The following is a 12,358-nucleotide window of genomic DNA, read 5'->3' on the forward strand; positions in this document are numbered from 1 at the left end:
TGGGGACCAGCTGAGATATAGAACACTCAAAAGCCAGCTGCAGCTCACTGAGAGTCTTCGGGATACTATAGGCATGTTGATTATTTTCTTTGCTGCTCCAGTGGGAAACACAGATTCACACTGTGTCATGCCATGCTGGTCCACAACCTATCTGTCAGATCTTTTAAGTGTTATGCTGGGGAATCTCCTCTCCCTAATGAGCACTACAGGACAATCAGATTCCAGAAAAGAAAAAAAAAGTTCTAGCTTCTGACCTGTAGGAGACTAGAAGTCTGGTTGGCACTCATACACCACCTATGACCCACAGTCCAAACCACGGCAACTATAACTTCAAATCGCTAAAAGCACTAGGGAATAATTCTCTTCCTCTATACATATGGAAATGAATCACTTATTGATGGGTTCAATAAAGTCAGTTTCTAAGAGATGCAAAAATATCAAGACACTCAGTGGTTAACTACATATGCTCTTTTTTTTTTTATACAGACAAAAGCAGCAGCTTTACAGCATGTTCAAAGAACTCAAAGGCAATAAAACCAAGCTTGTCTTTTTGTTAATGTCTCATATAACAGGCTTCAAACTTTCAAAGGAAGAATAAACAACTGCCATTCAATCAGCTTTGCAGAAATAATGCAGTTAGACCAACAATACCAGGCATATTCTTGTTTCTGCTCCCCTTTAAGGTTTGATAAAGAGCAACCAAGCTGGTTTTGCTTCCTCTCCTTACTTGAACTCAGTATTGTTGCTAGGTGGATATGTATGCTCAGGTATGACTTGTCACCAAGTCCTATAAATTCAATATGTCATGTAGCTAAATGTAAAATATGGATAGTCATAAAATTGGTCTTAAGGCATCGCTTTACCTAGTGATGGCAAACTGAGGTTTATATTTCTTTTGTTTTAACTCATACGGTTGTAATTACAAATTGCAAGCAGTTTTGTCACTTAGAAAACAGCTGAATCACTTCAATCTCTTCTCATATTTCTCATTTTTAGGTAAAAATCTGTGTAGCAATGCTCATTGCAAAACCAATTTCTAAAACCAGACAATATGTTCAAGAGCATTGCTGCGGAAAGTTGAAATTATCTGAATGTCACCATTACTGTCATATCAACATATGTCACTGTGATATAATCTTAAGTAATGCAACTCTCATCAAATATCCCTCCCACAATAACGAAGTCTGTAACACGCTGATTATGGCAGAATCTGTGAAAAGACTCTCCTTGCAACTAAAGATAATAACAGTCTTGTGAAATACTTGCAAACAATTTCCAGCTATTCTTGTTCCTAGAATTCCACATTTGTTGTGCATTTGGGCTGATATGATGATTTCAGGGGCCAATGTGTGAAAACGTGAGGTCTGCTTTTGGAGAACTGCTTCATTATATCAGGCAAATACCTGCACTGCAAAAGAAGGGCCCCAATGTCACATGTATGGCACGTACCCATCGTCAGGGTAAAAGGGAACAACTGTGAGAAATGAGAAGCTTTTCCAGCTAATTCATTTCATATGTAGTCATCTCAGGGCCAAGAGGCTCCAGCTGGGGCTGATGCCTGATTATGCTGTGAGCTGTACCAAGTCAGACAGCACCCTCCTCTGCGCACCTTAGGGGCTAAGCATACAATCAGACAACTAGTGAAAGAAAAGAACTAAAATTGTTCCTTTTCAGCAAATGAGGAACTGAGTCATAGAGCTGAAAAAAGGGCCCAGACCTCAGCTGTATAAATTGGCATAATAGGATTCAGGTCAGCACCAAGTTTCAGTAGCCGAAACAAACCCTGGAGTTGAATCTATGATGCCTGAGACAATATAATGCATCCAAGTAAGATTTAACCATCTGCAACCAGTGCAAAGGATTAAATGCACTTAAAAATATTGTACTTCACATGTCTTGTTTGACAAATCCACAGTATAAACGATAGTGCCGGTTATCAAACTAGACAAGCACAGAATGAAAATGTTGCAATAAGAAGCAGATAGCTCATTAAAAAGGTAGGGTATATAAAGTGAAAGAACGGACAAACACCTTTTCTCATAGGAAAAGGATTTTAGTTATAATTTTCGTATTCCAAAGTAACTGAAAGAGTTGAAGAAATAAACTGTACTCTATATGGTGCTCTGGCAGGGGGGCAAAGGAATCTTTCAGGAATTTTCAAAAGGAATTTATAGATCCATCTGGATCTTTAAAATATTCCAACAGAAACTTCTGTAACAATGCTGTACTTCTTCCCCCTCATCACCCTTTTACATAAACATTTCATACAGTTCTACCAAACTCAAAAGGTGTTTCCCTTCAAAATAAAAGCAGTGGATTTCAAATGCAGAAAAGAAGGGGGCAAACTCTTTCCTATGTGAGAGACTTCAGTGGAAGGAAAATCTATTACATGCTACAGAAAGGCTTCTCCCAAAGTCACCTCAGCTGAACTTGTCCCTCTCTTTTTCAGAGATCTGTAGGCCATGGGAGGTACAGTTTTGCAGAGCCAACCCTCACAGCAGGTTTCTTCAGCAAACACTGCACAATTAGCTGAGTACAAGCATGTGTTCAAAATGCTTACCCGTTTTTGTAACGCTGTTTGACAGTATGTCTAAAATCTGCTAGTGAAGAGCAACGTATTCTGAGTGGAATGAAACACTCCTTATAATATCTGAAAAAGTAGTCCAGACCGTACGGCTCCTCCCTGTAAAACTCTGCCACATGGTAGTGGCTGGGGACACCAGTAATGGAGTTGGATCTGCCAACAGTTTTATAAAGGTGAATTCCCATCTATTATGACTGCTCTGAAAAACCTGTCCATGGTCACCTGCCCTTATGGCTAGATTCCCATCTTGAAAGGGCAAGCAGTACATCAATAAAAATAGATAATAACTCCTCACATACAGAAAACCTGAATATCAGAGATATTCAGAGATCAGAGATCACAGAATCACAGAAAGGCAGGGGCTGGAAGGGATCTGGAGATTATCTAGTCCAACCCCCCTGCTAAAGCAGGTTCACCTAGAGCAGGTTGCACAGGAACGTGTCAAGGTGGTTTGGTTTTTTTTCTCTCTCCAGAGAAGGAGACTCCACAACCTCCTTGGACAGCCTGTTCCAGTGCTCTGTCACAGTAAGGAAGTTTTTCTTCATGTTAAGGTGGAACTTCCTGTGCTCCAGCCTGTATCTGTTGCCCTTTGTCCTGTCACTGGGTGCTGTTGAGAAGAGTCTGTCCTCATCCTCTCAACACCAGCCCCTTAGATATTTATAAGCATTGATGAGGTCCCCTCTCAGTCTTCTCTTTTCCAGGCTAAACAGACTGAGGTCTCTCATCCTCTCCTCACAAGAGAGATGCTCCAGTCCACTGCTCATCTTCATGGCCTCTGATGGACTCTCTCCAGTAGTTCCTTGTCTTTCCCGAACTGGGGAGCCCAGAAGTGGACACAGTACTCCAGATATACCCTCACTAGAGCAGCATGGAGCGGGGGAAGAACCTCTCTTGACTTGCTTGCTATACTCTTCTTGATGTACCCCAGGATACCATTTGCCTTCTTGGCCACAACAGCATATTGCTGGCTCATTGTCAACTTGTTGTCTACCAAGACTCCCAGGTCCTTCTCCACAGAGCTGCTCTCTAGCTAGTCAACCTCTTACCCACACAGGTGCAAGGGAATATTCCTCCCAAGGTGCAGAACTCTACACTTGGCTTTGTTGAACTTCATGATGTCCTTTCCAGCCTGTCCAAATCTTACTGAATAGCAGCACAGTCTTCTGGTGTATCAGCCATTCCTCCTAGTTTTGTGGGAAATGATGATGGAAATGATGGGGAATGATGCAAATGTTATTTGCTAGCTTCACTGACACAGACGTTTCTCCTGGATTTTTACTTGTATTTTATTATTGTGTATTGTATTTTATTATTGTGTTTTCAAATGTTTCAAAACAGCATGGCCAGCAGGACCAGGGAAGTGATTGTGCCTCTGTACTTGGCATTTGTAAGGCTGCATCTTGAATACTGTGTTCAGTTTTGGGCCCCTCACTACAAGAAAGACATTGAGGTGCTACAGCACATCCAGAGAAGAGCAGCAAAGCTCTCTCAGTTAAGGGGCTGAAGAACAAGTCTTATGAGGAGCAGCTGAGGGAAATGGGTTTGTTTAGCCTAGAATAAAGGAGACTGAGGGGAGACCTTATCACTGTCTACAACTACCTGAAATGAGGTTGTAGCGAGGTGGGTTTTCTTCTGCCAAGTGATAGGCGATAGGATGAGAGGAAACGGCCTTAAGTTGCACCAGGGGAGGTTTAGATTAGATATCAGGAAAAAATTCTTCACCAAAAGCATTATCAGGCACCGGGAAAGGCTGTGCAGGGAGGTGGCTGAGTCACTATCCCTGAAGGTATTTAAAAGACCTGTAGATGAAATGCTCATGACAGGCACAGTTGGACTCAATCTCAAAGGTCTGTTCCAACCAAGTGATTCTATGTAAACCCAGTAAAAGTATAAGGAAAGTACCTGACATTCAAGTGTTTGTATTTTCAGAAGTTGTTGTCCTGAATTGGAGGTTTCTAGAAGGGTGTTTTAATTCAAAGTATGATAACTTCCTCGGGAACAAATTATACATCAGTACTTTTTGCTGCTGCTTGTTAAGAAACAGAAAAAAAAATATATAACACCCTTGAGTCAAATCTACAGCTGAAAGCATCTACAGACTATTTTGTATATCCTGCTTTGTCTGTGAACACAAAATAATTTCCTGCTCATCTATTACAAAGGAAAGCCACTATACCTGTGTATTTCTGCTCAGGATTCTCCTCTCATTTACATATGTGTAAATTTTACCAAATTACTGAATGTAAATGCAGTTAAAGTCACAATCAAATTACATTTCCAAAGCTAAACAGACGTACTAAAAAGAAACCTCTAAAAATCCAGTCTCTACACATTTTGTGTGGACAAACTGTATTCCTATTCTATCTTCTACTTCAATTTTTCAAGCAAAATATATCTTCTACGCACTTGATGTTGCAGGTGATGTATTTTAACTTGCTCATGCATTGTACAAGATTTTAATCAAAACATCCTCTCCATCAGTATAAAACTGTTCCCACTTTATGTATTTGTTAACAAGACTAGAGTCTAGTCCATGTTGCCAATAATGGTTCTGCCTTACTGTTTAAGGATGACATATACAAAGCAATTAACATTACAAAGCAGCTAAATTAACTACTTTATTTTTAAGGGAATTACAAAACACTAGAAGAAAAAAAACCACAAGAGAGACTAAATACAGATTTTCTTCAATTTGTTAACCTTCTAAATCTCTTCTTAAAACCCTACCATTGAAGTCAATTTTCAGCTGCAATAGTGATCTACAGTTACATGTTAAGAAAATTTACATACAAAAATATTATGAAAGATACATTTGAAAAACAGTTACTATTAAAAAAAATCTGTCTGCTGTATTCTAAAACCTATATAGGCAGAGGCCCAGCACTAGTCATAAGGGATGTTGTTAATCTCTTTGACCTTCACTTGACTTTCAGGTTACTCAGAAGGACAAAATCCTACGCTCTTTGTTTACAAGAGTATTCCCATTTGGTATCAATGTGATTATTTTGGTAGTTTGGTTAAAGATTCACATACAAGAGCTTTCTCAAAGAATCTTAAACATAAAATGCCTCCTGACATTTGTTTATTCCACTCAGCTGCTACCAAATTTTTCCACTTCATTGAAGAATAAATTCTCCTTTTGGAATCGAATAGTATATTCAGGTAGCTTTTAAATCACTCAGACATTGTATATGATTGTAGTGTCAGATAAAAAGTTGCAGTAAGTCATAAGAGTTGCAAGAATTTACACCACGGGACTTGCAAAGTGCTCAGCAAGGGAGCTATAGTGTGTAACTCCACAGTGAAATACTGAAAATACTGAAATACTCCACAGTCTTTCTGAAGTATGGAGAAACCTGTAAATGCTCACAAAAGACACTACAGCGATTAAACAGTTCATCTCCCCTGGACACATGAGGTTTAACAATCCAGCTACTACATGCTCCTACCCATTAGCAAAGTCACAAAGAACATGACATCAAAAAAAAAAGGCACTATGTAGGCTAATCCATGAGTTCCTGTGTACTTGCTCAAATAGAAGTACTCAGAATGTGGGATTAGTTTAATTTCCCATATTTACTCCCTTAATTAGTAGCTTTCTATTATATGTTTGAGAAACAGAACTAAATATGTGAATTTTTCATTAAAATGGTAAGAAGTTCTAATGTATGATTATAGCTTTACTACATACCCCAGTTTTAATATGTATGATCTTGCACTTAGTCTGAATCTAAAGCTAAAAACGTAATGATGGCCACGTACAGCAGTTAATGCTATAGGTGCCAGAAATACACGCATGAGATCTTGCCATCTCAGTTACGAGGGCAGGCATAATTAAACACATTGTGAAAATGACTAACTTCTTCATCACTTCCATACTATAGCAAAAATAACAAACTTGTACTTTTTAACTTTCTTACTTTGAGTAAGCATGTGTCCTTTAAATTGAACTAATGCTTACCTGCATTGGATTGAATTTGAGTTGTTGTTTTTCAGTGAGAAAATATGCAATCTCTATACTTAAAAAAAAATAAATCAGTGTTTGCATTTACATTAGATAAAATGTCCAGACAACCACGACTGGAATAGAGACCTCTGTGCTGTGTCTAAAATAGGCTGAAATGGGTATTATCTCTGACATGCTCTCCTAGACCCAGTGAAACTTAAACTCCTTTCAAACCGTGGCGAGGCAGCAGTGAGAGAAGTGGAGCTTACCCTACCTGCAAGAGTCAGACATGCTCTATAGAAGTCTCATTGATAAAACACTGGCAGAGAAATGCTTCTATGGCCCTTTGATAAGCTGTGAAACATTTGAATAGAGCTGCAGCTCTAGACTCAAGCCATGCTACTTGCATAACATTTCTTTTGAGTCTGGCTTAAGGGATGGCTCCTCTCAGCTCATCATGTTGGGGCAGTTTATTCTCCACAGAGAGAAATATGCATCTCTAGGGTCTGCTGCATCTCATTCTACTGTAGATGTTTAAAAGCACCCCAACTGTACCTAGCTGTTTATATTGACTATAGGTGGAGATGCATACACAGCAGCCATTTAAAACAGGCACTCAGGGTCCCTTTTCTTCACTCCAAGGAGAGTAGATGTGGTGATGTGTCACAGTGAGGTTGGTACAAAAGGAAGGAACATAACCTGAGCCAGAAGCCAGCCACACTGTTCATGAGGTCCTGTTGTGGTCCTGCAACTTTCTCCATGATCTGTTTTCTCAGGCTGTCTTAATATTTTTGTGGTCATAATTTTCAAATTTACATTTCAGATACAAGTCTCCGTCTTCTACTCTGTCTCTTATCTGTGTTTTTCTCACTGACCTGTCCCCTGAATACACGGTGAATTGCTCAGACTGGAGGAGCCTTTGCACGCTAGAAGGAGAGCAGGGCTGGAAGGTTGTCAGGGTTTGTTGCAGGACAGAAACCAAAGCTAAAAAGTGCATGTACCCTTTAGCATGACTCATATAACTGTCTCTATAAGGTTCAGATGTTTGTGTTCTCCTCTTACAATGTTTGTCTGGGTTAATCTAATTGAAAAAAAGGTAGCTCTTCAGGGCAGAGTCTCAGGGCTCAGTCCTTTATTTCTTTCTTATGCTCTACATAGGGCTTAGGTAAATATTAAATTATAATAATACTAAGAATGCAAAGCCATCCTTTACAATTATGTGATTATTTTTCACATCATTGAGAATAGGTTTCCAAACTCAATTGGTTTTCTCTTGTTGCTAAACATAGCATTAATTCTACCACTCAGAGGGACAGAAAATGCCCGAACTAAAAAATTATATGACTTCATCTGTGTTCTTAGTTAGCATCAGTCTCAAACAGAAATTAGTTAATACTAGGCTTTTTTTCTTCTTTTTCTAACTTTATCAGTTCACTGCTAAAGCTTTTTAAGTTTGGAAAAAGCATCAGTAAAACAGACAACACTATTGAAAAGAATTTCTAGAAACACGTAATTCTAAACTGTACTTCAGTCCAAGCATCATGGTCCTGATGGTCTTCACCTGTGATTTAATACTTTGCCATCTCAACTTGACTTTATTGCAGCAGCAATGCAGTGATGCTAGAACTACACTGTAAATAAAATATGCCAACTTAGTTGCAGAGTCCAAATAACTTTAAATAAATAAATAATGCCATGACACAAACATCAGTCAAAAATGCAATTAAAAAGAGCCTCTTGCTTTGTGTTGTAAAAATATGAAATAGTGCTTCCAACACGCTGTTTCAAACAAAATTCTTTCCTGTATTCAGCAGCTCCAAGGTCAAAGTACTGGAACTTCATTTTTCAAAGTCAAAAGGATGATTTAATAATTATTTGGTATGAACACAACTCTGTTTCTCTACCCTACATATAATATCAAATTCAGTATAGCTTGATACGTTGTGTATTTTCATTCAGCCCTGTGAACTACAGTCATTTATTATACATTCTCTTGAATCTTTTTGAAATAGCAAACAACATGTAAAATGCAAAGGGAGATAAAAGAAAGCACCAGAAGTCTTACTAGAAAAACAGTATTTCCTTTCTTACCCTTGTTCTCCCAACCATGAATGACAGTGGTGGACATTGGAAAATAAAACTGAACTATAGAACTTTATGCAGCTTTAATGTCCTAGAACAGCAGCGATAAATTCTGAGTGCCACCATGGTGTCACCTCTATGATAATTACTCAAGCAATAGATATCTCATTAAAGAGAAGTGTCTCAGAAATGGTCTTTGCTAGCAGAGTTAGTAAAATATTGGAGAGAAAGGACCCATCAGTTCTTCTCAAATTCTTCGCTAAACTTCAGTCCAACACTATAACATGTCTAGGACAAATAACAAAAGTCAACCAGGCCTTCGACGCTCCTTTTCTTTGCCTCAGCCCAAGTGACCTAATTTTTCACAGACCATTAGGAGAGTTATTCACTCAAAACACTGACAAATGCAAAAGGTAGAGCACAGCATCACATGAAGGAGGTTTTGGCCACATACTTGTGACCCAAATTCCTTTCTTAGCAGCTAGATACAAGGAGAAGACAGTTAACGTGGCTAGCAGAAGACATTACAGTACAAAGATCTGTTGTCAAAGTAAAGACATCTTCAAGTGAAAGTGGAGAGTGAAATCTTAATAGCAAGTACTAATTTTCATTTATTAAAATGCTATAATGTGTGTATAGTTAATATTGTAAGTGCTTGAAATATGGAAGTATTTCTTTCATGTTTGGACAAATTTCTGTCATCTTCCTAACAGAAGCTTCTAATTTACAAAACAACCAGCTTCTGTTTCTCTTTGTGATGTCACTTTTGCAGAAAACACCTTCTAATTCGGAAAGTCATGCAGCTCTTACATAGTAGTCTAAGAAGAGAAGTCAGCAATGTTTTCAAAACAAAATGCCGACAGGCCTTTTGCAAAGTCACTGCGAATGGTGTTATAAAATGCCTCTACTAATAGCAACTGCAAACTAAACATGTATCTACCTTTATGTACTCTCAGCTAAACACCACTTGCTCTAGTGGAAATAGAGTGACTAGGCAGCCTCAGCACCTTGAATGAAACATTAGGAGAGCATACCTGCATGACAATAAGAAGGTCAAACACCAAGATGAAAGAAGCCAAGAAGGCTCTCGAGACCTCATCACTTGGCAGAAATCCACGATTCAGCTTGTCCCAGCTGATCCAGTCAGTAGTGATGACAAGCACAACTACAGAGGTCAGAGTAAACAGAACCGTCCTGCAAGGGGAAAAAAATTAGTTCAGAGAGAATATAATAATGAAGATGCATCATTCTATTTTATCTGTCTTCTAATGGTCAGCTACTGCTTTATCAGTAATTCTCTGCTGATGAAAACAGATGGAAGAAAATTAAGTGTACAAACAAATAACTTAATTCAAAATAGGAAAGCAGTCAGCTGTATCCTCAGTAAAAAAGAAATTTAGTAGCTAGCACTAAGCAAGTTGCAAAATTAGGCTGGAGTGTATTGCTCTCGCTCTTCATTCCATATTTTTCACGCATGTTGCAAACCAATTAAGTAAAATAAGAAAGAAATAAACCACAGTAGTGTACCGAAGACTGTATGATCTACACCAAATACAAGTGAAAAATTTGAGAGAACATTTTCTAAGATGCTAACAACATTAGAACCTTTGAAAAGTCTTTTCTCAGCTATAAGAGCTATAGGACAGTAACTGTGAAGTCTAATGTTTATATAGAAACATATCGATATGAAAGAAACTTGCACTACACTAAAACAATCTTTAGTAAATTCTGAAGGTTGTAGAAAGATCTTGCTTTGTGTCTCCCAAGATGTCCTTTGCACAAGTTTTCAACACATCTTATGGTGTTTCTGAGAAGTCTGTGAAGAGTGACTTGCAAAAGTAATAAATCCTTTATATGAATGTTAGGAGAGTTACAGAAGACAAATTTGGCTAATTCACACAATTTTGCAATATAGTATTAAGAACATACCTAAGCTATCCCCCCACAAATGTCATAATTTCTAGCAGAACCTTTGTTATATCCTTCAGAGTCGTCAACGATGACTGATTGAATTCCTAGTTCTGTGGAAACCGGCATATTTAGCTGGCAAATTTGAGGGCGAGCAAGGCTTCTCCCAGTAGCCATAGCTGTCAGTAAATCTGTGCTATAATAGGGGCACAATGACATCTCAAGGCATGCACACAGCTAAATAATTGTGGCATAGTAGAGTTATTTTCTAGAGCAATAAGGTTTCATTTTCTCCAGCTACCGAGGGCTGTAAAACAATGTGAAGAATATTTCCCATGACATTTTCGAATGGGACAAATGCTCAGAAGTGTAAAAGAAAAATATACACAAGCAGTTACAGGCTACCAGTCTGTAGGCATATCTTTTTATACATCAGCCTTGGCTGTGTTTGTGTAGGCAGGGAAAACACAAGTGCACGTGAGCAGCAATGTACACATTTGGACTCCTAAATATCATTGTGGGGCACAAAGGACTATGTTTCTTCACAATATAATGAGACACACAAAGACTTGATTGCTACCATCTTTACCTTTGAACATTTATTTTTATTCTTAATAAATAAATTCAGTTATATTCAACACTGTGGTTGGCACCATAGCAGGATCCCTGGGGCGTATTACCAGCATCTGGGCCAGAAAGAAACAAATGAGGCATATTAAACTTAATTAGACCTAAGCAATATTCAAGCCTGCTCATTCCCAAACCATTTACTTAGCTACCATTTCACCTGTCAGTACCTGAATGCGATGAACTTTTTGACGGTCTCTGCTTTGGCATACCCAGAATGGCTTACTTTGGAAAGGTGATTCATTATAGTGCTTCTCTCATGCACATACTCCCCTGAGACTCACAATGGGATTTTTTTTCCCACCTATTTGACCTTCATATTTGAAATTCACATTAAGGTAAGTGTTCTCACTTTGGCTGACAAGTTGTCCAGAAAGAACAAAGTCCTCAGTGCTTCTCTGCCAGCCTGTGCAGACTGCCTTGGCCAATGGACACACTGATTTTCCTTGTCCTCATGCTGAGGAACCCACATTTCCTCATGCATGGTTATTTTAGAAATGTAATTCAACTTTGCACATTTTGCTATAGGAGCCATGTACCTAGAAGCTATGCTGAACACTACCCTGTTTCAGTCCTCTTGAATTATGCATTTGCATTTTGGAGCAAGAGTTCAAAGCATGGGAGGCTGGATTTTGGCATGTATGCAAGCAAATGCAGGCATATTTTTATGCATGCTTCATCAGCATGCATGCAAAGACCAATGTGTGTGCTCAAGCCCTGATTTCCTCTAGGAAATGCATATGCACTTAAAAAACTGCTTCGTTATTCATTCTGAAATGTCAAATAGGGAGGGAAGGGAGCAGAAAATGGGCAGAAAATAGAATAAAAATGTGAAACCAAAAAACAAGGTCAGAAATAGTGTACTGAAATGGTTGCACTAAAACAGTATAATTATAACACAGTTGTATTTTTGACCTGAAACACAGCAAAATATTCAACATATCCTTATGGAACTATCATAAACTGAGTTAGTGTCTGAGTTTAGAGTTCAGTTCAATTCTTGTGAAAGTACAGCATTGCCCTACTGCCCTGGGAATTAAGAAAAGAAGTTGAGGATTTCATTTAGCTTGACATAACTTGTCTCAGATGAACCAGTGTGAACTACCCTGCAATATTTAGGTCAGTGTAGTTCGTCCTTTATTTTGCAATGCACATCACTGAGAAAGAGCTATGCCATAAAACCATTCACATCATTGCTGGTCTTCTGCTTA

The 12,358-nt window shown here is 38.5% G+C and overlaps 1 protein-coding gene across 2 annotated transcripts in view; it reads right to left on the reverse strand.

Moving 5' to 3' along the window:
- Positions 1 to 12,358, reverse strand: part of TMEM117 (transmembrane protein 117) — a 232,981-nt gene that overhangs the window by 59,144 nt on the left and 161,479 nt on the right. For both annotated transcript variants that reach the window (XR_008448091.1, XM_054055837.1), the window contains one exon: positions 9,647 to 9,806. Coding sequence is in view for 1 of the 2 variants with exons in the window: in XM_054055837.1 (XP_053911812.1) it covers positions 9,647 to 9,806 (160 nt within the window). In the remaining variant the exon portion in view is untranslated. The remainder of the gene's footprint in view (positions 1 to 9,646; positions 9,807 to 12,358) is intronic.

This window comes from Cuculus canorus, chromosome 1, assembly GCF_017976375.1.
Source record: "Cuculus canorus isolate bCucCan1 chromosome 1, bCucCan1.pri, whole genome shotgun sequence".
NCBI lineage: Eukaryota > Metazoa > Chordata > Aves > Cuculiformes > Cuculidae > Cuculus > Cuculus canorus.